This window comes from Pelophylax lessonae (assembly GCF_965119305.1).
Source record: "Pelophylax lessonae genome assembly, chromosome: 8".
NCBI classification, from domain to species: Eukaryota; Metazoa; Chordata; class Amphibia; order Anura; family Ranidae; genus Pelophylax; species Pelophylax lessonae.
In genome coordinates this window covers 115,712,598-115,739,130 of record NC_138775.1, presented here as the reverse complement: position 1 = coordinate 115,739,130, position 26,533 = coordinate 115,712,598, and the positions used below count along the sequence as shown (strand labels likewise).

Here is a 26,533-nt window from a genome sequence, read left to right as displayed (position 1 = left end):
CTCTGTTTCTAAGAATCGTCCAGGACAGCACAGGAGATATAGGCTCCACCTCCGGAGACAGGAAACACAAAGGATCAGGTGAATAAAGGGGTGGACACCCACCATCTTCCCCAGTCTTTATACGAGAACTCCCCGGACATGGCATCTGCAACAAGACAAAAACAAACACTCGCCCATGGTTATAACAGCATTATAGGGAGGGAATCCCTGCTGTCCTGGACGACTCCTAGAAACAGAGTTACCGGTAAGTCCAACTCTGGTTTTTCTCCAGTCGTCTGTCCAGGACAGCACAGGAGAGATCAACGAGAACTTAGATTAGGGTGGGACTACCGCCTGGAGGATCTTCCTTCCAAACGATTGATCTTGCGCAGAGAAGAGAGAAGGTCCAGTCTGTAGTGCTTGATAAATGTCGAGAAGCTAGACCAGGTGGCTGCTTTGCAAATTTGTTCTGGTGTCGCCCATGCCCGCACCGCCCAAGAGGCAGATAACGCCCTCGTGGAGTGGGCCAACAGAGAAAAAGGGCATTCTGTCTAAACTTCTATAAGCTTCTACTATCGCCTGTTTAATCCACCTGGTTATAGTATTCTTTAAAGCCTGCTGCCCCTTATTTTTTCCCTGAATGCACTACAAATAAAGCATTGGATTTCCAAAAGCTCTTGAAACAACTCTAGATAGCTTAACACACAGGCCCCGACATCTAAAAGATGAAACTCTGCTTCCCTTGGATTGGAAGGGGAGGAACAGAAGGATGGGCCCTGTGGAACCTGGAAGCCACTTTAGGTAGGAATCCTGGATCTGTCCGTACCACACCAACCTGTCTTCAAAAATTTGAAGAAAAGGTTCCCTAACTGAAAGCGCCTGTAACTCACTAATGTGCCTGGCTGTAGAAATTGCCACCAGAAAGGCTGTCTTAAGGGTAATATACTTTAACGAAAGGTCTACGTCCTGCGAAAGTTTTATCCAACCCTGTAGTACTATTGACAAATCCCATTTAGAAGAACCTTAAATGGAATTGGTCTCATTCTGGATAATCCCTTAAAGAATCTCACCACTAAAGGTTCTAAAGAAAGGGATTTTTCCAAAAACACTGACAATGCCGCTACTTGCACTTTTAAAGTGCTAATGGCCAGTCCCTTGTCTGCACCTTCCTGCAGAAATTCAAGAATGGCTGGATTACCGACCTCCCGGTTATCGGTTTTTAGCCAAGAACAAAAAATGTTCCAATACTTAAAATAAATTGCCTGGGTGACCTTTCTACTAGAAAGAATTGTGCGGATCACTTTATCTGAAAGTCCTTTTGACTTCAAAAGACCTTCTTCAGATACCAGGCCGCCAACTTCATTCTCTGGATTTTTGGCAGCTGAATCGGTCCCTGGGATAGCAGGTCTTCCCTCTCTGGGAACATGAGGAGGGGGGGGGGGTGGCCTACTGCTAGACGCCACAGGGATGAAAACCAAGGCCTGTTTGGCCAAAACGGGGCTACCAGGATTAAGGTGGTATCCTCCTGGATGAACTTCTTTAGGAACGAGAGGAATCAGCTTGAACAGGGGAAACGCATAACTCAGCTGAAACGTCCACTCCTGAGCTAAGGCATCCAGCCTTATGGCTCCTCCGCCTTTCTCCAAGGAAAAGTACCTTGGGACTTTGTTGTTTGTTCTGCTGGCGAACAGATATACAGTGGGTACGGAAAGTATTCAGACCCCCTTAAATTTTTCACTCTTTGTTATATTGCAGCCATTTGCTAAAAACTGAATTTTTGTAAAATCTTACCTGTAAAATTCCTTTCTCTGAGTCCTCCGACAGTCGCCACCACTTCATATTCATCACTAATGGGGTTATTGACCTTTGCTCCATAGGAGTAGCTAGGCAACAAAATTTGTTAATATCAAAAGCTTTTAGCATATCCCACCCCTAGGGGGTGGTCCCCTCAGTCAATACCTCCCCGCTTCCTGCATTCCCAACTCAGTTTCAGTAGCATAGCAGTAGAGTACATAAACAAACCCCAAAAGAGGGGCGGGGCAGCGACTGTCGGAGGACTCAGAGAAAGGAATTTTACAGGTAAGATTTTACAAAAATTCCGTTTTTTCTTACGTCCTCCGACAGTCGCCGCCACTTCATATTCATCACTAATGGGGACGTCCCATAGCAGTGTAGACATGAGGGGTGGGAAAAAACGCAGCCGCGCCTAAAGCAACGCAGTACCCACATCAGAAAAAGGAACCTTACCAAAGTAAGAAAATCAACTGGGCAACCTGAAAAAAACTTGCTCAACAGGAGCAACAACCCAGGAAAACAAGTAACCTAGGGATAAAAACATCCCAACAGCCAAGGGCCCAAAACAAGGGACCCTAAGTCACCACTGCCGCACTAAGAACTTTGCGGCCAAAGGAAGCATCTGCCGATGCCTGAACATCCACCTTGTAGAATTTGGAGAAGGTGTGAACGGACGACCAAGTCGCCGCCTTACACACCTGGGCCACAGAAGCCCGATGATGACAGGCCCAAGACGTACTCAGAGATCTGGTAGAGTGCGCCTTCACAGGCATGGGAGGAACTTGTCCCCTCAAAGCATATGCCTGCTCAATGGTCTGTCTGATCCATTTGGGGATGGTAGAAGCCGACACCACCATGCCCTTCCGAGGTCCCCCTGGAAGGACAAATAGAGAATCCGACTTGCGAAAGGATTTAGTCGATGACCGGTAAACCCTGATCGCCCGAACAACATCCAAGGAATGCAAAGCCACCTCCTTTGGATGTTTAGGCTTCGCGCAAAGCGAAGGCAAGACAATGTCCTCATTGAGGTGAAAGTCCGAGATCCTTTTCAGAAGAAAAGACGGGTTAGGTCGCAAGACCACCTTATCTAAGTGAATCACCAAATATGGAGATCTGCAGGACAAAGCTGCCAGCTCCGACACTCTGCGAGCCGAAGTGATCGCCACCAAAAAGGCGACCTTCTTGGACAACAGACAACGAGATCTCCCTGATCTTTTCAAAAGGAGCATGTTGCAACACGGACAGAACAAGGTTCAAGTCCCATGGAGGCAAAGGCTCCCTCCTAGGAGGGACCAGGTGTCGCACCCCTTGAACAAAGGTGCTAACCAAAGAGTTAGACGCCACAGGGCGCTGAAAGAGAACGGCCAGCGCAGAAATCTGACCCTTAATCGTGGCCAACGCCAAACGCTGGTCCACGCCTGTTTGAAGGAAAGCCAACACTCTCGACACCGAGTATGAACGAGGGGAATACCCCCTGGACTCACACCAGGCAAAATACGCCTTCCAAGTACGGTAGTAAACCTTCCCCGAAGAGGCTTTTCTAGCCTTGATCAAAGTGGGAATGACCTCAGGGGAGAGCCCCCTATCCTTCTGGACCTCGCTTTCAACAGCCAGGCCGTCAAAGCCAGTGACTGTAAAGCAGGATGGAATATCGGTCCTTGAGACAGGAGATCTTCTCGAAGAGGCAGACGCCACGGAGCGTCGACCACCAGATTCACGAGGTCTGCGTACCAAGACCGGCGAGACTAGTCTGGCGCCACCAGGATCACCGTGTGTGGTTCCGCGGTCAACCTGCGAAGGAACCTGGACAGCAGCTGAATCTCGCGTCTGCCCGAGGATCGCGCGTCCTTGCCACAAACTTTTCCACCTTGTTGTTTAGACGAGACGCGAACAGGTCCACATCCGGCGAACCCCACTTCGCGCACAACATCTGGAAGACATCTGGGTGAAGGGACCATTCTCCCTGATCCAAGGTCTGGCGACTCAGATAATCCGCCTGCCAGTTCTCCATCCCCGGAATGTGAACTGCCGTTATCGCCGGGACGTGTGTCTCGGCCCAAGACAGAATGTCGGCTACTTCCCGAGCCGCGCGGGCACTCCTGGTGCCCCCTTGGTGGTTGGTGTAGGCAACCGCTGTGGCATTGTCCGTCTGTACCCGAACCGGACGGCCCTGGAGCCTGTCCGTCCAACGCCGAAGGCAGAGATTTATCGCTCGCAATTCCAGAATGTTGATCGGAAGGGAGGATTCCTCCTCCGACCAAGTTCCCTGGGCAGACAGAACGCCCAGAACACCACCCCAGCCCGATAGGCTGGCATCCGTGGTGATCACCGTCCACGAGAAAAGGCGAAAAGACTTGCCCCCCGACACCGCCGGGGACTGAAGCCACCACAGAAGATCCCTTCTGGTGCAATGGCTCAATGAGATCCGGAGATCCAGAGATTGCGGTCGCCCGTCCCACTCGGACAGAATCTCCGCTTGGAGACCCCGCGTGTGAAACTGGGCGAAGGGAATCGCCTCGAAGGCCGAGACCATCAATCCCAGACACCGCATACACGTCCGAAAGGAACGAGCACTGATTGTCCCTGAGGGGCCTGACTTCGTCTTGAAGCATCAGGAGCTTGTCTTCCGGCAGGAAGACCCTCGCCTGAATAGAGTCCAGGATCATCCCCAGGTAGGGAAGACGAACCGACGGACACAGCGTTGACTTCGGAAAATTTATCGTCTAACCAAACTCCTGCAGAGTCTGCATCGTGATGGACAGGTCGTTCACCAGGCCCTGACTGGTCGCAGACCGAATCAGGATATCGTCCAGATACCCCAGGACAGAGATGCCCTGGGCTCTCAATAAAGCCAGAACCGGCGCATGCACCTTGGTGAAAACCCGCGGAGCCGAAGCGAGACCAAAGGGTAACGCCACGAATTGGTAATGATCCTCCGCAATGGCGAATCGAAGGTACCTCTGGTGACCCTCGAAAATGGGGATGTGAAGGTACGCATCCTTCAAATCGATGGAGGCCATGAATTCTCCCAGAACCAGGGCAGCCACCACTGACCGCAGGGATTCCATGCGGAACTTGCGAACCCGCACAAAGCGGTTCAGAGCTTTCAAGTCCAGAATCGGACGTACCTTGCCCTCCTTTCTGGGCACAGTGAACAGATTGGAATAGAACCCCCGAAATCTGTCCTGATGAGGCACCGGAACCACCACTCCTTGGGCCCGCAGGTCCCGCACCGCCAGGTGCAGATCCTGCAAGCGCTCCGGAGACAGCTGAAGATTTGAGGGAAAAAATCTGCTCGCCGGCCGAGAGAGAAACTCGATCTTGTATCCAGATCGAACGATTTCCTCAACCCACCTGTCCCGAATGCAGGCCAGCCAGGGTTGAAGAAAACCGAGCAAACGTCCCCCCACCCCAGAACCGGGTGAGGGCGCCCCTTCAGGCTGAATTGGTATGGGCAGCGGACCCGGACTGGCCGGACTTCTGCTTACCTGCCCACGGCTTATTCTGGGAACCTTGGCCCTTGAAGGGCTTGCCCTTATAGTGCGACCGAAAGGCACGAAAGGACCCCTGAGAGGACCTAAAGGAGGTATTCTTCTTACCACGAACAAACTTAGTCTTGTGAGATTGGGGCAAAAGCGTGCTCTTACCCCCGGAAATACCCTTTATCAGAGTATCCAAGGATTCGCCAAAAAGGCGAGATCCCGCGTAGGGCAAATTAGCTAAAGTCTTGCGAGAAGATTGGTCAACAGACCAACATTTCAGCCATATCAGGCGACGATTTAATACCGCCACACTCTGGAGACGCGCAGCCAAAGGGACTAAATCTAAGTCCGCATCACACAAATACATGACACCCTGATGAATTTGATCCACCATAGCCAATGTTGTCGGCGGGGCAGAGTCAGCCACCAGGATGCGCCTGAGCACCTGCGTCCAATCCGCAATAGCCTGGGCTGCCATAATGGAAGCAAAAATAGGTTTTAGCATAGAACCAGCAACCGTATAAGTATGACGGGCAAGAGACTCCAATCTCCTGTCCATAGGGTCCCGGAACACCGGGGTATCTTCAGCAGGAATCGCAGCAGACTTATTCAAAAAAGCCACCGCGTGATCCACCTGAGGCGGTACACACCACCGCTCATCAGTAGCTGGCGTAAAAGGATAACGCAGCTTGAACCTACTCAGCACAGCAAAAGGCTTCTTTAAATTGCGCCATTGCTCATCAACCGCGCGCTGAAATTCCGCAGAACAAGGAAAAACCTGCGTTGTTCTGCGTTTCCTTTGCGTCCCATAAGAAGACATCAAAGCAGGAGGACATGGTTCCTCCTCCAAATGCAGTGTTTGCTTGATAGAAGCAACCAACTCATCCATGAGTGCAAGCTCTTCAGACGAGCCAGGGGGAGAATTATCAACCCCTTCTACCTCAGCCTCCCCCTCAGACCCCGCAAGGTCTAGAGATGAGCGAGACCCTGAGAAAGGCACTCCAGCCATAGCAGCCCCATCGCCCTCTGAATCAGAGGAAATAGACACTCTGGGCCGTTTTGTGGATCGATCAGCCACTAGCATCTGCACCTGAGCAGCCAAGTTTGCCACAATAGTAGCCAGATCAGCCCCCTCGGGGGAAGCAGCAGCCCCTTGGCCCCCCACCAAGGTGGGAGGAAACTTGCAATCCTGAGAATCCATGCCCCAGGAATAGTTGAAAAAAGGAGTACTGCCCCTTTAAGACCGCGGCGAGCGTAGCCCACCGCACACTACTGAATACACTGACCCCCACAGGGATAAGAAAACACTGGGCAAGGAATACAGGAAAAAGAAAAGGTAAAAACCTGGAGAGATCACACAGGCTGCTGCACCGATCGCTGTCCCAGAGCCAAAGGAAGTGATGCAATAGCTGACCGCCCTATAAAGCCTATGCAGGCTACAGAAAAATGGCCGCTCGGCTGAGGATTCCTTGGGCAATTAGAACATGGCGCCGACATGTGGCTGTACGATCGATCGCCGCCAAAATGGCGGCGTTTGGCGCCAAAACGCCGCACCACACAGGACCGGCCACCATATTTTGCCGCAAAAAAATGGCAGGTCGCCGCAGCGACCGCCGCACAGCATGTCCAAGCTCAGACGGTCCCATACTGTCACACATCAGAGCGGGAGAGCCCCCCCCCCGTAGCCCACAGAAAGGCAGCTATTCCTCACAGGAACCTGACAGGGAGCTCAGCAGTAACACAGACATGCAGGGTCACACAGTCCCAGACTGACACCCAAAACAGACAGGTCCCCACATAGATTTTCACTTACCAATCCGGATGGCGTGGGGAGCCTGCTCCAGCGATCAAACCGCTGCACTGAGGACAGGGAGTGTCGCAGCCAGGACACAGAGGAACTGCGGTGCGAAACCGCATGGCGTCCAGTGAGGTAGCCACCTCACAGGTAACATCCCTGCAGCGAACAGGGATGGGTCGTTCAATTATGCCAGGGAAACCTGAGCTGAACGCTCGATGGCAGGCTGGGAAGCCCCTGGCCCTGAACCCTGGGATCCAGGGTGGCCAGTCCGAGACCCAGCTCCGCACGATCATCTTCATCCGAAGGAGCTAACTAACGCTAAAAAATAACAGCTAAGTGAAAGAAGGAGAAAAATACTGAAAATAAAATCAAAAAGAGAATAGAGGCTGAGACTGAAAGCCCCAGCACAGGATCAGCCTTGCTACCCTTGCTACTCCTAAGCTAGGCATTAGAAACTGAGTTGGGAATGCAGGAAGCAGGGAGGTATTGACTGAGGGGACCACCCCCTAGACGTGGGATATGCTAAAAGCTTTTGATATTAACAAATTTTGTTGCCTAGCTACTCCTACGGAGCAAAGGTCAATAACCCCATTAGTGATGAATATGAAGTGGCGGCGACTGTCGGAGGACGTAAGAGAAATCATTTAGGTTCATTCTTCCTCATGAATGTACACATAGAACCCCATACTGACAGAAAAACACAGAATTGTTGACATTGTTGCAGATTTATTAAAAAAGAAAAACTGAAATATCACATGGTCCTAAGTATTCAGACCCTTTGCTCAGTATTTAGTAGAAGCACCCTTTTGATCTAATACAGCCAGGAGTCTTTTTGGGAAAGATGCAACAAGTCTTTCACACCTAGATTTGGGGATCCTCTGCCATTCCTCCTTGCAGATCCTCTCCAGTTCTGTCAGGTTGGATGGTAAACGTTGGTGGACAGCCATTTTTAGGTCTCTCCAGAGATGCTCAATTGGGTTTAAATCAGGGCTCTGGCTGGGCCATTCAAGAACAGTCACGGAGTTGTTGTGAAGCCACTCCTTCGTTATTTTAGCTGTGTGCTTAGGGTCATTGTCTTGTTGTAAGGTAAACCTTCGGCCCAGTCTGAGGTCCAGAGCACTCTGGAGAAGGTTTTTGTCCAGGATATCCCTGTACTTGGCCGCATTCATCTTTCCCTCGATTGCAACCAGTCGCCCTGTCCCTGCAGCTGAAAAACACCCCCACAGCATGATGCTGCCACCACCATGCTTCACTGTTGGGACTGTATTAGACAGGTGATGAGCAGTGCCTGGTTTTCTCCACACAACGCTTAGAATTAAGGCCAAAAAGTTCTATTTTGGTCTCATCAGACCAGAAAATCTTATTTCTCAACATCTTGGAGTCCTTCAGGTGTTTTTTAGCAAACTCCATGCGGGCTTTCATACACTGAGGAGAGGCTTCCGTCGGGCCGCTCTGCCATAAAGCCCCGACTGGTGGAGGGCTGCAGTGATGGTTGACTTTCTACAACTTTCTCCCATCTCCTGACTGCATCTCTGGAGCTCAGCCACAGTGATCTTTGGGTTCTTCTTTACCTCTCTCACCAAGGCTCTTCTCCCCCGATAGCTCAGTTTGGCCGGACGGCCAGCTCTAGGAAGGGTTCTGGTCGTCCCAAACATCTTCCATTTGAGGATTATGGAGGCCACTGTGCTCTTAGGAACCTTAAGTGCAGCAGAAATCTTTTTGTAACCTAGGCCAGATCTGTGCCTTGCCACAATTCTGTCTCTGAGCTCTTCAGGCAGTTCCTTTGACCTCATGATTCTCATTTGCTCTGACATGCATTGTGATCTGGAAGGTCTTATATAGACAGGTGTGTGGCTTTCCTAATCAAGTCCAATCAGTATAATCAAACACAGCTGGACTCAAATGAAGGTGTAGAACCATCTAAAGGATGATCAGAAGAAATGGAAAGCACCTGAGTGTCACAGCAAAGGGTCTGAATACGTAGGACCATGTGATATTTCAGTTTTTCTTTTTTAATAAATCTGCAACAATGTCAACAATTCTGTGTTTTTCTGCCAGTATGGGGTGCTATGTGTACATTCACGAGGAAGAAGAATGAACCTAAATGATTTTAGCAAATGGCTGCAATATAACAAAGAGTGAAAAATTTAAGGGGGTCTGAATACTTTCCGTACCCACTGTATGTCTGGAAGGCCCCATCTCTGGGTCACCAACTGGAAGACTTCCCTGTTTGGGGATCCGATACCCGATGGCGACTTAGAAAATCTGCCATCTCATTGTCCACACCCCTTAGGTGGACTGCGGAAATAGCTCAGGTTTGCTTCTGCCCAGGAAAAAAGGTTCGCTGTCAGCTGCATCAGGGACGGGCACCGTGTCCCTCCTTGTTTGTTGACATAAGCGACCGCCACCACGTTGTCCGATAGGACTTGTACATGGTGTCCGTTCAGGTCTTTGGAAAAAAACTTAGGGCTTCCCAGATTGCCCGCAGTTCTCTCCACTTGGCCAATTCCTGAGACTCCCTTCTGGACCATGCTCCCTGGGCCATCCTCGTTCCCCAGTGGGCTCCCCAGCCCCAGGTACTGGCGTCCGTAGTTATCCAGACGGATATTGGGAAGGACCACTGAAGGCCCCCCCCAGAGGTTCTCTTTCCTCCACCACCAGAGCGATTGCTTGGCTTTTGGGGATAAATGGATGGTCCTGTCCAAGGATTGCTGTCTCCCGTCCCAAACTCTCAGGATGTTGGCCTGGAGACAACAAAAGTGGACCCTTGCCCAAGGAACAGCTGGGATTGTTGCCGCCAGGAACCCTAGGCCTGACATAGCTGTCCTGATGGACAGTGACAGGTTGGTTTGCAGGGCGGCCGCTGTCGCTTTTACCTTTTCCCCCTTTTCTAGAGTGAGAAAAACTTTCTGCTCTTTTGAATTTATCCTGTACCCCAGATAGCACAACTCTTGTGTTGGGATCAGGTTGGATTTGTCCTTGTTGATTAACCAACCCAGGTCCTCCAAGAACCGGGTAGCTACCCGTAAGTCTTCTTGCAACTGGGGAAAGGAGTGGGCAAAAAATAAAAGGTCGTCCAGATAAGAAATGACCAAGATTCCCCTTAGTCTTAAGGGAGCCAGTGCCTCTGCCAGAACTTTGGTGAAAATCCTGGGACAAGTACTCAGCCCGAATGGCAGGGCTCTGAACTGCAGATGGTGAACAGCACTCCCCCAGCTTATCGCTATTCTTAAAAGTTTTTGAGACTTCTTGTGAATCGGGGATATGAAGATAGGCATCCCTTAGATCCAGGGAAGCCATCCCTTAGATCCAGGGAAGCCATAAAGCAATTTGGGGGGAGCATGGCTTTCACCATAAAGATGGTTTCCATCCTGAATTTCTTGTAGGTCACCCATCTGTTCAGAGGTTTTAGGTTCAGGATTAGCCGAAAATTCCCGACGGCTTTTTCACCACAAAGACGTGCGAGTAGAAACCCATATTTGTTTCTTCTTGGGGCACTGGAACAAGAACCCTCTTGTCCATAAGGTCGCCAATTTGCGACAGCAGTGCCGACGCCTTTAGCTGATCTCTGGGAGGGGAGGTCAGAACTGTTCTTGTGGGTGGAGAACCCTGGAACTGAATCTGATAACCTTCCCTGATAATCCTCAGAATGAACCCACTTTGGGTCACGCTTTCCCACTGCAGGAGGAATTGACCCAACCTTCCCCCCACCGGGACCCGGTCATTGGGGTTTAGGGTTTTTTTTTTTTTTTTTTTTAGGAGAGGAAAAGAGAATACCCTTCTTTTGTTGTACTCTCCCCCACTGTTTTTTAGTGGCTGGCATTTTGGAAGCTTGCCCTTGGTCTTTGGGGACGAAAAAAATGTCGCTCTGGAGCTTTCTTGGACTTTGCCGGAAAAGCTTTCTTCCTATCAGCCGTTCGGTCCAAGACCTTCTCTAGGTCTTCAAAAGGGAATACCACAAAGCTTTGTCTTGGACACCAAGTCAAGTCCCCTGACCATGATTTCAACCACAAGGTCCTACGTGAAGAGTTCACCAGGGCTGCAGTTCTGGTGGACAACTTGACCGATTCTGCCGAATTGTCTGCCATATACCTGGCCGCTTTTGACAGCATAGGAAGGGAATCCAGAATCTCTTTACGGGAAGTCCCTCCTTCCAGATGGGCTTTAAGTTGGTCCAGCCAAACCTCCAGATTTCTGGCCACCACGGTTGTGGCCATAGCTGGCTTTAGGTTAGCCATAACTGCCTCCCATGACCTTTTGAGGAGAACCTCTATTCTCTTGTCCATAGGCTCTTTAAGGACACCCGTATCCTCAAAGGCCAGGTCTGTAGACTTGGCGCATTGTGAAAAGGCCGCATCCAGCTTGGGGACCTTGTACCAAATGCAAGAGGGATCCTCGTTAAAGGGAAACCTCCTCTTTAAGCTTTTTGGGAAAAACAGCTTCTTTTCAGTCTCCACCCACTCCTTCTTAATGGAGTCTGACAAAGTGCCATGTACCGGAAACACCCTAGACTGAGTCTCTTTCAGGGTTTGGTACATTTTGTCATGTAGGGACAGAGAGACCTGCTCTTCTTTAATTTCTAAGGTCTCACAAATCACTCCTAGTAAAGCATCAACTTCCTCTAGTGATAACTTGTACCTAAGCGATTTGGTCCCTAACTCAAGGACCTCCCTGGAAGAAGCTGCCTCACTAACTTCTTCAAGGGAATCCGAGTCCTCTGCCTCTGTTTCTACACCCTCCTCTGGGGCTGAAACTAGGGGGTCTTCTGCTGGCTGTTTGGGGGTCTCTATGTTAGACAGCACAGATTTAATTGCTTTCATTTCCTTTTGGACTCCTGCGATTAAATCCTTGCATGCCCCTGTTGACTCCTTATAGACCAACTTGTCTATACAGGGTTTACAAAGGGGTTTACTCCAGCCCTCCTTAAACTTAGCAGCACAGGCCGGGTATCTTTTCTTCCCTGAAGGTTTCTCTGTGTCTTGGTGCTGAGCCTGACGAGAAGAGGGGAAAAGACAAGGAAATAGTGAGACCCTTAACAGAAAAAAAAAAGGAGGGGGATAAACTACAATAGCCACCCCCTCCCCCTGTCAGAGAAGCTAAGCCAGAGTTCCTAGGCTCTTTAGCCCGGACTCAGCTTTGGGGGGGGGGGGGTCGGAGTAAAAACAAACAGGGGAATCACAGCATTCTGAGGGTCCCTGTATTCACCCCTCCCCCCTCTCCCAGCCTAGTAGGTAGCCTACCCTTGTGACACCTACCTGGGCTGAGATGGCGCCACCACCGCTGTGTCCTGCAGTCTCTATGAGAGAGGCCTCTTCTTCCTGCAGCATCCTGCCGCTGCGTTCTGCCCAGGGAAGCCTCGCGGACCTGGAGCGGCTTTAGCAGTTCAAATAAACCGCCATGGCTCCGGCGTCATCACCGCTGTGAGAGCCGGAAACGGAAGTGATGCGCCGGAAGCCCCGCCCTCCTCCGATGCGCTCCAAAGGTCGGAACTCAAGGCCTGCGCATGCGTCCCCCTGCTCTGAATGCGGAAGTCCTCGGTATGGAGACCGGACTCCCCCTCGTAGCAGGCATTAGACATAGCCCTCCCCGGGCTCAAGGAGGAGATGTGCCAGACACGGCCTCGTCGACCACCGGGGGCCCCCACTGCTGACCTCCTTTAAGGCCCTCTGACCAAGACAGGTACAGCAGAGCTCCACACCTGCCTCCTCCTCCGGGGAGGAAACACAAAAGACTGGGGAAGATGGTGGGTGCCCGCTCCTTTATTCACCTGATCCTTTGTGTTTCCTGTCTCCGGAGGTGGAGCCTATATCTCCTGTTCTGTCCTGGACAGACGACTGGAGAAAATGACTGCACCATGCAAGTCGATAGGGAGAAACTCTCCTACGCTTACACTAAAGATGGCAGCACCCACGGCGTGCTATGCGGTCAGGGGACCACAAATCTTCACCCCCCCCAGGGCGCCCCCGGGGTGAAAACTGCAACAAGGGCAGGGCCCACGTCCCCCCCCCCCCAAGACCACTAAGAGATATGGGGGGGGGGGTTGCATTTACGCACCATACCATGGACCGAGTGGGCTCTGCTCCAGACATACCACCTCCCACCCAGAGTGGGGATCGAGAGGCGCGCTGCGACTCAGGGCGTTCCAGGTCATCGCGTCCCAGCGAGACATCCACTCGCAGGCTCTTCCCCATCCAAAAAACAGGGCTCTGTCCTGGCGAGGCTGCCAAGACACTCTTGGTGGCCCCCCCTGGTGATTAATGTAAGCCACAGCCGTGGCGCTGTCTGATCGAATCCAAACAGGACAATCTTGCAGACGAGTCGCCCAATGGCTCAGACAAAGTTTTATTGCTCAGAGCGCCAAGACATTGATCAGTAGTTTTGTCTCTTCTATTGCCCAGATACCCTGGGCACAGAGCTTCCCTAGCAGCCCGCCCCAGCTCGATATGCTGGCGTTCGTGGTCACCACCGCCAAAACAATGGGAGGAAGGACTTACCCTGGCATAGTGCTGGAGACTAAATCCACCACAACAGAGCAGAATTTGTGTTGTGGCTTAACCAAATCAAAGAGTCCAAGGACTTTGGATACTTGTTTCATTTGACAATCTCCCCTTGCAAAGGTCTGGTATGGAACTTCGCAAATGGAACAGCGTTGCAGGTTGATACCATCAGACCCAAGGCCTTCATGCAAACTCGAAGAGAGGACAGATTGTTTACCAACAATGACCAAATTGCCTCCTGCAACTTTTGCAGCTTGTCCGGGGGAAGAAACACCTTGGCCAAGGCTGAATCCAATGTTAAGCACAGATAACCCAGTCTCAAGACAGGTGTCAGCACAGATTTCTTGAGATGTTCCAACTGAAATCCTGCAGAGTTCGGACAGTGACCATCAGATCGCCCAAAAAGACTGAAGTCAAGTCTGCTCTCAACAGGAGATCATCTAGGTACCCCAGTACTGCAATCCCGCGCTGGCGCAGCAATGCCAATACTGGTGCTAAGACCTTGGTAAACACTCTGGGAGCTGAGGCTAGACCAAAGGGTAACGCCACAAATTGATAATGCTCCTCTGTGACCGCAAGCAAAGAAACCGCTGGTGTCCAGCAGAAATAGGGATGTGTAGATAGATATGTGTCCTTGATATCTATGGAGGCTAAGAAATCTTCTTGGTGTAGTGGCGCCACTACCATGCGGATGGATTCAATCCGAAACTTATGTACCCGCACAAAGCGGTTCAGGGCCTTAAGATCCAGGATGGGACACACCTTGCCTTCCTTCCTGGGCACAGTGAAGAGGTTTGAATAAAACTCTTGAAAACTTTCCTGAACTTCTTGCGACAGCAAATCATGTACTGCCCCATGCAAGTCCCTTAAGCGGACTGGGGATAGTCGAAGAGTGGACGGAAAGAACCTGCCCGATGGGCGAGACCGGAATTCGATCTTATACTTAGATCGAATCAGTTTGTGAATCCATGTGTCCTGAATCAAGGAGGTCCAGGGTTCCCAGAAAAGAACGAAGTTGTGCCCCACCCATTCATGCAGACGAAGACTTGTTTGCAGGTCCAGACTGGCTAGTCTTTGCTTTCCCCAACCATGGCTTCTTGGAACCCCCAGAAGACCTGAATGATTTACCTTTTTCTTGCAACCCAGAGGCACAAAAAAGACGGTTATGAGCATTAAAAGGAAAGCACCCCCCCCCCCCCCAGGACGTGGCGTCTTGCCCTTAGATGTTGGGGGAGTGCATTTACCCCACGTGATACCTTTGATCAACTCATCCAGAGAGGATCCAAACAGCCTCTCCCCTGAGAAGGGAAGATCAGTCAAGGCCTTTTTAGAAGCCTGGTCCGCCGACCAGCTTTTTAACCACACCATGCGCATAATAGCAATCTCCACTGCTGACGCCCTGGCCACCAATGGGGCTGAATCCATGGACGTATCACACATGAACACCAGGGCTTGAGCCAACCTGTCTAGCAGTTTTAACACCACAGGGGGAGCCGTTCAGCTTCCATGTTACTTTTAAATAACTTCACCCAGTCTGCGCTACCAAAACATTCACAAAGGTAGTCTTTAATATGTGACCTGATACCACGTGTAAATGGCGGCACAAGGGTTCCACCCGTCAATCCACGCGGTCTGCAAAAGATGGAGACACTTCCACTGGTACCAGTCGCTTATTTCCACCTGGACGCCGGGGGATCCACTTTTGTACAGTCCACCTAGTGGACACTGCCTCAGCAAAGGGGTAACATCGTGCAAAACACTTAGGCACCACTAACACATGCTTAATGCGCCGCCATTGTTCATCCACAATAGTATTAAACAATTCTGGGCAAGGAAACACCTTGCCTGATTTACGGGATTTGCTGGAGCCAAAAGACACCTGCGTACTGGCGCTGTGGATTCATCAGACAATTTTAAAGTTTCCCGCACTGAAACTATCAGAGCTTCCACCAAAGCGCATTCCAGTGTGAGGAGGACAGGTCCTCTTAACCGTCAGAATGCGATGACACTGACCCCTCAGGGTGGTCTGCGGCGGCCATGTCTATCTCAGAGTCCGAAGACCCTGACTGATGGAGGCGGAAGGCGTTTGCGGCTGGCAGCACTAGCAATGACAAAATCTACCTTAGACATCAGATTTTGAAAAAAAAAGCAACCTCTGCTTGAGACTGTGAACCAGAAGGTCCCACAGTCACTCCCAGTGGGTCCGCAGGTGAAATAATATCCTGGGACTCCATGTTACACTTTTTAACATAATTAAGCAGTGTCTCTTTAAGACCGGCAAAAACGCGGTCCCACTGCTATAAGTGCGGGCTCACACTCCCTGGTTATTATAAGATAATAGAGTGAATGAAGAAAAACCGACAGGGAACCCCAGGAAAATGTTACCAGACCACATAGGAAACTTCCAGCACGATCTGTGCAAACCTGAAACTGACACTGACTATACAGGAAGAGAAAGCTCAGCCTCTATATTTAAAAAGCCATGCCGTATGCCTGTCCAGCCTATGGACCTCAGGGAAATGGCCACTTATGCATTCTCAATGGGGAATCATAGAAAATGGCTGCCCTTATAATCTAATGGGAATATAAAAATAATGATCTACAGCAAAATGGCGGCCCCCAGGGCACACCATGTGGTCTGCAGGACCCCCAAAAGGGGGTCCAAAACAATAGGCATTGTAAGGTCCCTGACCAGAGACCCACACAGGACAAGTCACCCCCTCAAATAAGCGCCACAACAGCCGCATTATTACCCCCCCCTCCCCCGAGGTAATACCTGCTAGGGGTAGAGGAATGCTGAGAGGTACACAGAACTAGTCCTCTGAGGTGCCAGGGGAACCGAGGAAGCCCTTAAGGTCCGACTATTCCAGGGAAAGGCCCACGTCTGCCCCTAGACCACCAGGGGTTTTTTGGGGGGACAACTTACTCACCATATCACGGTACCAGGTGGGCACCATTCTGAAACAGATAACCTCCCACCTGGAATGGGGGTCCTGTCAGCTAAGGGGAAGCTGTGACGTGTGCGTCCCAGCGAGACGGTCCACTTGCAGGCTCGTCCCCATCCGTCGGGGCACTGTCGTGGCGAGGCCTAGTTCTGGACTATAACCTGCTCATGCTCGCTGGCCAGGCTGGGAGACCTTAAGGATCTAGATTATCCAGTGCAAAACCTCAGCCGGCTGTTGCTAGTAGTTCCCCTGGATCTTGGTCCTCAGGAACTAACTAGTGAAAATTAAAAAAAAAAAAAAATCAGTAAACTAACAAAACTTTCCCATAATAGTGAAGACCGAAGTCCCAGCAGGAAACAAGGTCCTATTCCTTAAAACTAGGCAGAAACAAACTGCTTGATGATAGTAGGGTGTGTGGGGTTATGCCTGCAGGGACAGCCCCCATAGGTGTGGTTAAGCTTTTTTCCTGCCTAGTGCATATTCCTGATAGGATGAGCATAACCTTTGTCTCTGACTAGATGGAGCTGCTTCTGTCGGACAGAGAAATACATTTTTACCCTAAATGGGAATTTAATCATAAGTAAGGCCTTGAATCCATATCATCATCTAAGTGACTTTTCTTTCAGGAGCTGCAGGGAGAGTAATGTCTCAATGTTTAGTATCAAAAGCTTCCAATCTGTTCCCTAAATTATGTTTAGTTAACGGTGTTTCACTAAAGCATACAGTTTAAATATTACACTATCCAGACAGCTAATTTTATGTATGGTTTTGTTAACCTTTTAGCTGTTGGAAACAGATAAATACAATTAAAAATGTACACATGAAATACAACAATAAAAAAAAAAAAAAAGTCACATAACATTTTCAGGTAAGTGATACAACAAGAAATTCAATTCACTCCAAAGTTGAACTAAAACTAGTTCAGCAAGGAATCCTTCCATGAGCCATTGGAATTTATGTCTTTTATTACTTTTTTTTTTTTCTTTTTTTTTATAAATTATTTGAAGGAATCGGCATTGCAAAGCCATAAAAGATAAGCAGTTTGATTCCAGTTGTTACAACATGGTATCAGACAGATAACAAATAATCACAGCATATTGTAACCAGAGTCACAGAACTGAATATAACAAACATAAATCAAATGTTCTGATAGGACTCTTATCATTGTGTGAATAACCCAAAATAATAAAATTTTCCAATTCATGGATGGTCCTAAAAGCACCATAAACAGTGACAGAATACTACTTACCATCTAAGTATCTGTTGTTGTATTTTTTATATGCACCAACAGCATCCTCCTTTCTTACAAATACAACTTCAGCAACACCTGGGCTCAGCAAACGAGCACGTTTCAGGGCCCCACATACACAGAACAGCTCCTTTAACAACAATAAAAGCCATTACTAAAACAAAAAAAAAGATGAATTCTGACATACCTCTAAATAAAGTATCTTGGAGCACAGGACACATGAATTGATCCATTGATCATTGGGTATATGCAGCTACCTTTAAGCGCTTGGAAATTGTCAAAAAAAAAAAAGCTTTGCTGAGTCCACCCCTGGGTCCCCATATAACCCTATAAGCTCTTCAATACCCCAGTTTTGTTAGCAACTGATAACAGGGAAAGAGAGGAGAGGGACCTGTGTCTCTTACTGTACTCCAAGATATAAAATACACAGGTACGTCTAAATTTCTCTTAACTTTATAATCTCTTATCTTTATTGTACAGTACAGGACACGACACTGAAAAAGGAGGACAGATCCTGTGGAAGAGATAGCACATAGCCTAAAAAGTCATGCCTGATCCCTTAAAAAAAAGGGAAACATTGTGCAGTCCATCCGGTAGGGGAATGAATAAGGCTGTGTTTCCATCTGTATTTTTTATCTTTTATTAAAAAAAGGTTCAGCTTTTGAAAAAAATATCAATTTGGATTTTTGTAAGAACTTACCGTAAAATCCTTTTCTCTGAGTCCTCTGACAGCTCTCAATGCTTCTTCGCTTATGGGTAATGTGCCATCTACAGGAGTAGACTAGGCAGTGAAAAGCTTTCACAGTTTTCACTTGACACACCTATACGGGCCGTCCCTCACGACATTATCCCAGACACATTGTGCTCTAATTAGTTTCAAAGCAAGCAGTGAAAGAAGACACAACCAACCTCAAAAAGAGGGGCAGGAGCTACATCTGTCAGAGGACTCAGAAAAAAGGATTTTATGGTAAGTTCTTACAAAAATCAAATTTTCTCTTACGTCCTCTGACAAGACGCAGCTCTCAATGCTTCATCACTTATGGGACGTCCCAAAGCAGGGGTGGGAAGAACGCAATCAACTGTTCACGCCTTTCCAAGGCTAAAAACGTAGCCAACAGGGCAACAAAAGCTCAACCAACACAGGAGCTTTCCCCAAAAAAACAAATCTTCACCTCCGAAGAGAAACCATGGTCTCTTCGTCAGAAGACAGCAGCCTGCAAAACCTTGCAGCCAAAAGGAAGCATCTGAGGATGCCATCAAATCGATCTTGTAGAATTCTGTGAAAGTGTGTACAGACGACCAGGTCGCAGCTTTACACACCTGAGCCACAGATGCCTGATGCCGAAAAGTCCAAGAGGCACTCAGCGCTCTAGTACAATGCGCCCTCACAGGGAAAGGAGGCACCTGACCCTTTAACGAATAGGCCTGAACAATAGTCTTTCTGATCCACTTTGATATGGTTGCAGCAGACGCAGCTGAGCCCTTACGAGATCCCTAAGGAAGGATAAACAGAGAATCAGATGTCCAAAAGGACCCCGTGGCAGACAGGTAGACCCTGGCCGGCCTAACCACATCCAGCGAACGCAAGGCAAATTCCTTGGGATGCTTGGGCTTAGCACAGAGCGAAGGCAAAACATTATCTTCATTGACGTGGAAAGCTGACACCGATATATCGGGGGCCGATATGCACTTTCCCCGATATATCAGAATCGGCCTTTGGATTTACCGATATTTCCGTAACGTCATCGCATATGTTGCGCCACGCGCCTCCGCACACTGGGCAGCTCTTAGGCGGCCTCCCTCAGCCTCGTTACAGTGTCATTTACCCGCCGTGGCCACACTGGAGTCGGCTTGCTGCACAGGCAGTCGTTCGGGACAGTGAGTTCTTCTACATCTAGCGAGTGAACAGTGACCAACAGTCTGACACATGTTCTGTATTGGTTCTGTAACACAGCCGTCACGGCCACCCACCGCTTCCTGGGGCCAGCCAGAAACCCAGTCCCAAACACCCACTGTGTACCAGTCAGCCACAGGCCCTGCCTGAGTCCTGATTCCTGACTGTACAAGCTACCCAGCCACAGGCCCTGTGCCAGGCCCGCCACCACACAGGGTGCCAGCCAGCCAGACAGCCACCCACCACATTGCTCTTCTCCATCTCCAGGAAAATAAACAGCCCTGTGCAACACTTGCAAAAACAATGTGAGCATGGGATCAATAACTGCAAAAACCAAAAATACGTCTAATCTTTGGGCCCATCTAAGAGTTCATCATGTTGAATCGTATAAGGCAGCACAGAAAAAACGAAATTAATCGCAAGGTGAATCATCCCCCTCACAGGCAACAATAATAGATATGTTTCAGAAAATAAAAAGAAAAACAGGTGGCTAAAATCTGATGGAAGATGCCAACTGCTGGACAGAGTAATCACAGAGATGATGGTCACTGATAACCAGCCATTTACAATAGTGTCTGACTCTGGATTTAAACGGTTGATGTCCATAATTGAGCCACGGTACACACTGAAGAGTTACACATTTTATCAAACTGAAATGCTGCAAAAGATTCACCAAAAAGTTGTGAAAAGACAAAGTAAACACTATGCTGCAACCAGAGAATGCTGGCAACTCACTCATTCACGACTGATTGCTGGTCAGAACAAACCGAATCACTGAGTCTTACATGCCACTTCATTGACAGCGGATGGACAAGAAGGCATTTGGTGTTGAATACAAAAGTGATGCAAGGATCCCATACTGGGGAGTACATTAGAAAAACTTTATAGGCATGCTAGAAGAATGGGGGCTCACCAAAGACCGAGTGATGCTTGTGCTGCGAGACAGTGGAGCGAACATGGTTAAAGGTATGAGACTTGCATGGCACACACCCTCCAACTGGTGCTAAATGATGGTCTGTCAAACCAGAAAGCTTTGCTGGACATTATTACCATGCTGAAGAAATGTGCAGGCCATTTCCACCATTTTGTTCTTGCCAAGCAGCGATTAAGGGGCATTCAGGAAGACCTTGGCCTACCCAAAAACAACCTGATACAGGCTGTTCAAACACGATGGAACTCAACGCTACACATGTTACAAAGGATGCTGGAGCAGAAGCGAGCTCTCACTATATATTCTGGTGAATATGGACTTGGAGGACATTCTTGTCCTACTGCAGATCAGTGAGACATAGTAGGCAATATTATAGAGACGCTCGTACCCATTGAGAAAGTGACACTAGAGGTGAGTCATTACGACTCATCTGTTTTCTCTGTGAACCCATGTGTGAGTCCTGAAGATGCTTCTTCAACAGAATGAAGGACCCAACACACATGGCATCAAAGTATGTAGGCAGGCCATGAGGGACAGCCTTGCCAAAAGGTTTGAGAAGCATGAGAATAACAATGCTGTGCTTGCATGTCTTTTGGATCCTCGATACAAGAACCATGCTTTCTCTTCTGTTGCTGTATTGGCCAAGGCAAAGCAATGGCTAACAGAAGATATTCAACAGAAGGTGCAGGAGGTTCATCCTGACGAAAAGAATAGTCAGTGACAAGAAGAAAAGGTTTCTGATGTGGAAGAGCAGGATGCAGGACAAAAATGTCCCAAAAGACAACTGACAGAAGAGAAAATTGATCATGGTCAAATAGATGCAATGTTCAGCGTTTTATTGGGGCCTCATGCAGAGGATTCATCAGAATGGGCAATAATGAGCCCGGATGCTGAACTTCCTCTCTATTTGAAAGAACCAGTAATTGACAGAAGAAGTGATCCCCTTCAGTGTTGGAAAGAAAATGAGGCACGCTACAAAAGACTTGCTTCTCATGCTAAAAGATACCTTTCTGCTCCTCCTTTCTCAGTACCAAGTGAGTGTGTTTTTAGTGAAGTGGCAGCAATTTATGAAAAGAAAAGAAGTCGTTTAAAGCGGAGTTCCGGCCACAAAATCGACAATCGATTTTGGGCCATCCGCTTGCTTTTGGTCACCTGAAAAAGAAATGGATAGTTACGATTTTTTGTTCATGTTCAAGGTAATTATTTCTTCTAAAAAGGTAAGTGCGACCCGGGACAGTACAGAGGATATCCATTATGGAATGTACTAGCCCTGACTGACCCGGGGGTATTTTTATTGAAAAAAAAAAAAAATTGTGTGGCCAGAACTCCGCTTTAACTGGTGAACATGCTGCAATGTTATGCTTTCTGCACTATACTATTGGTCTACTTAACTGGGAGTATTGATTTGAAAGTATAGTAGTAGTGTCTGTCCACCAGTCCACTGAGTCTGTCCAATCCACTGTCTAGCTTGTGTCTATTTTTTTCTAGCAGTTTTGCACTGACTGCGCTGCAATCAGTTCATAACTGCTAGAAAAAAAATAGATATAGTAGACACTGGATTGGAGTCAGTGCCAGTGGACTACTGCTGCAGTAGAACGCCACTCACTACTGCAATAATTTAAAATCACTACTGCAGTAGTAGTCTATTGACTACAGTCCAATCCACTGTAGCTGTTGCCTTGCTTTTTTTCCAGCAGTACTGCACTGACTGCACGGGTTGCAGGGAGTGCTATATTGTGCAGAAGTAGTCCTCTACTGACTCCAGTCCAATCCACTGTGACGTTTAGCTGTTGCTTTGCTTTTTTTTTTTCTAGCAGTATTGCACTGATTGCAGTAGTTGCAGTGAGTGGCATACTGCAGAGGTAGTCCTCCACTTACTCCAGTCCAATCCACTGTAACGTGTAGCTGTTGCCTTGCTTTTTTTAGCAGTATTGCACTGACTGCAGTAGTTGCATTGAGTGGCATACTGCAGAGGTAGTCCTCCACTGACTCCAGTCCAATCCACTGTGTATGTGTATTTATTGTGTAGCTGATGTTGTTGCCTAGCTTTTTTCTAGCAGTTTTGCACCGACTGCACTGCAGTAGTTGCAGTGGGTGCCATACTCAGGTAGTCCTCCACTGACTCCAGTCCAATCCACTTTGACATATGTAGCTGTTGCCTTGCTTTTTTTTCTAGCAGTAATGCACTGACTGCAGTAGTTGCAGTGAGTGGCATACTGCGGTGCAGAGGTAGTCCTCCACTGACTCCAGTCCAATCCACTGTGACACGTGTAGCTGTTTGCTTGCTCTTTTTCTAGCAGTATTGCACTGACTGCAGTAGTTGCAGTGAGTAGCCTACTGCAGAGGTAGTCCTCCACTGACTCCATTCCAATCCACTGTGTATGTGTATTTATATTGTGTAGCTGTCGTTGCCTAGCTTTTTTTCCTAGCAGTTTTGCACTGACTGCACTGCAGTAGTGATTTAAAAATATTGCAGTGAGTCCACTACTGCAGCACTTTATTATGCATTAATGCACAATCAGAGGATGTTAAATGCAAATGTCCCTGCAAGTGCAGTTTTCCGATTAGTCTTCATGCAGTTAAGGTGTGAATAATGTTAAAAATGTTAATAAAGATTAACATGTTTATTAAGAGATTTGTGTCAAAATTTGTGGGGTTTTTTTTTTTGCAAACTTTTACATGTGTGAACATATTGGCCAATACCGATATGCGATCTGCAAAATATCGGCAATGAAAATCCGATATCGGTCAATAGTTAGGACGCAGAACAACCCTATCCCTATGAACGACCAGATAAGGCAAAAGGCAGGACAGACTTCCTGTGAGCAGAGGTGATCGCCACCAAAAAGGCAACCTTCTGAGACAACAAAGAGAAATATCCCTGATATTTTTAAAGGGAGGTCATAGAAGAATGGACAAAACCAAATTCAGATCCCATGGAGGTAAAGGGGCCCATCTGGGCGGAGCCAAATGACGCACCCCTTGAATAAAGGTGCGAATCAAGGAATTAGTCGCCAAGGGACGTTGGAAGTAAATGGCTAAGGCCGACACCTGACCTTTTATAGTGCCCAAAGCCAAAGGTTGCTCCACTCCCTTCTGTAAGAAGGCTAAGACCCTCGCCACCGAAAAGGAGCGAGGATGAAACTTTTGCGATACACCCCATATACATCTTCCAAGTATGATGATAAATCTTCCTGGAAGTCGTCTTCCTAGCTCTCAGCAAGGTAGGAATCCCAGAATCAGAGAGACCTCTGTCCCTCAACAGCAACGCAGTTAAAGCCAGAGACCGTAAAGCAGGATGGAAGATCGGCCCTTGAGAGAGCAGATCCTCTCGCAGAGGCAGCAGCAAGGGAGGCTCGATAACCATCTTTACCAGGTCGGCATACCACGACCGGAGAGGCCAGTCTGGGGCCAGCAGAATCACCTGCACCTCCTCCAACACCAACCTGCGGAGGAACCTCGACAACAGTTGTATTGGAGGGAAGGCAGAAATCAGCCGATTTCGGCTCCATGGCACCACCAATGCGTCTGTGGCGTAGGCCAGAGGATCTCGAGCCCTTGCCACAAACCACTCTACCTTTTTGTTTAGACGAGACGCATACAGGTCCACCTCCAGTGTCCCCCACTGGGCACACAGGAGATGAAAAACCTCCGTATGCAGGGACCATTCCCCCTGATCCAGAACCTTACGACTCAGGTAATATGACTGCAAGTTCTCCACACCTGGAATGTGAACTGCAGAAAGACGGGACATGGGCCTCGGCCCAAGTCAGAATCTCGGCAACTTCCTTGGCCGCCCGGGCACTCCTGGTGTCCCCTTGGTGATTAAAGTAAGCCACAGCCGTGGCATTGTCGGATTGCACCCGAACCGGAAAACCATGTAGCCGGGGCGTACAATGGAGCAGGCAGAGTTTGATCGCCCGGAGCTCCAGGACATTGATCGGCAAAGAAGGTTCCCCCCGCGACCACGTTCTTTGGGCACACAGGGTGTCCAGCACTCCACCCCAGCCTGTCAGGCTGGCATCTGTGGTGATCACAGTCCACAACAGCGGCAGAAACGACCTGCCCTGGCTCAGAGCCGGCGACTGAAGCTACCACAAGAGCTCCGACCTCGTGAGACAGCTGAGACATATCATCCTGTCAAAGGACTGCGGATCCTTATTCCACTTGGCAAGAATCTCTGCTTGTAGAGGCCTCCTGTGAAATTGGGCAAACGTGACTGCCTCGAAAGTCGACACCATCAGGCCCAGGGACCTCATACACATCCACAGGGAGGAGAGATCATTGTCCATCAGGACCCTGATCTCGCCCTGCGAGGTCTGGAGTTTGTCCTCTGGAAGAAAGACCCTCGCTTGAGAGGAGTCCAGGATCATGCCCAGAGAACCCAGACATACTGACGGGGTCAGCGCAGACTTCTGGAAGTTGATGGTCCTACCGAACTCCTGAAGCGTCTGAACTGTGAATGTCAGGTCACATGATAGGGTGGCACAAGAGCTCGCCCGCAACAGGAGATCGCCCAGATTGAAAGTGCCCCTCCACCACCGCAAATCGGAGAAACCGCAAACGACCCTCGTAAAAAAGGATGTGCAGATACGCATCTTTTAAATCGATTGAGGCCAGAAAATCCCCTTGATTTAAAGACGCCACCACAGACCGAATGGATTCCATCCAGAACTTCTGCAACCACAGAAAGCGGTTCAGCGATTTGAGGGCCAGAACTGGACGCACCTTGCCCTCCTTCCTCGGCACTGTGAACAGGTTTAAGTAAAAACCTTGAAACCTGTCCTGCTGAGGAACCGGGACGATTACACCCTGTGCAAGGAGATACTGCACTGCCTCCCTGTGATCTGTCAAACAATCCGGAGACAGACGGAGATTTGATGGAAAGAACCTGTCTGCTGGGCAAGACCGACATTCGATCTTGTACCCTGTATGAATTAATTTTCTGAACCCACTAGTCTTGAATCAGAGACGTCCAGGGTTCCCGAAAGTTACGCAGATGTCCCCCCACCCTTGAACCGGGTGAGTGCATCCCTTCATGCAAAGGAGGATTTTGCCGCCGCACCGGTAGGCCTTGGGCTTACCCGACCAGGCCTTCTTGTTCCCTCTGGAGTCTCTGAACGGTTTGCCTTTTTCCTGTGCCCCTGAGGTACCGAAAAGCCCCCTTTGAGCCTTGAAGGAAGGCCACCGCTTGCTGTAAGGTGCCTTATTCTTTGCAGATTGGAGGAGAAGAGTACTCTTACCCCCCCCCCCCCGTTAGACCCTTGATTAACTCATCCAAGGAGTCACCAAACAGACATTCCCCTAAAAAGGGGAGATCAGTTACGGCCTTCTTAGAAGCCTGGTCCGCCGACCAGCTCTTCAGCCACACCATGCGGCATAAGGCGATCCCCACCGCAGACACTCTGGCAGCCAGAGTAGCCATGTCCAGAAAGCATTACACGGGTACACCATGGCCTGGGCCTACTGATCCGTGAGCTCAATTAGAGTTGGAGGAACCGGCTCAGTGGTCAAGTTGCTCCTAAGCATCTTGACCCATTCCGTCACCGTCTGAGAAACCAGGATGGACGCGAACACAGATTTAGGAATCGAACCTGCAAACAAGTGCAGGTGGCGGGAAAGGGATTCCATTTCCCTGTCCACCGGGTCCTTAAACAGTAGGGATTTTTCAACAGGTACCACAGTAGATTTATTTTACCGTGAAACAGTGTGATCCATCTTAGGTGACACTGTCCAACGATTGGGAACGGAGTCTGCAAAGGGGTAACGGCGATGAAAGCATTTGGGAACCACCAGCATGTGCTTAATGTGCCTTCATTGCTCATTCACACTATCGTGAAAATCCTCGGGACAAGGAAGAACCTGACCCGACTTCTGGGCTTTGCGGGAGCCAAAGACAACCCGCTTTCCTGATTGTGAGGGCTCATCATCTAACTGCAATGTTTCCCTTACTGAACTAATCAG

The 26,533-nt window shown here is 49.1% G+C and overlaps 1 protein-coding gene across 3 annotated transcripts in view; it reads right to left on the bottom strand.

Moving 5' to 3' along the window:
- Positions 1–26,533, bottom strand: part of POLDIP3 (DNA polymerase delta interacting protein 3) — a 610,789-nt gene that overhangs the window by 123,178 nt on the left and 461,078 nt on the right. For all 3 annotated transcript variants that reach the window (XM_082265704.1, XM_082265705.1, XM_082265703.1), the window contains one exon: positions 17,745–17,874. In XM_082265704.1, coding sequence (XP_082121830.1) covers positions 17,745–17,874 — 130 coding nt within the window. The remainder of the gene's footprint in view (positions 1–17,744; positions 17,875–26,533) is intronic.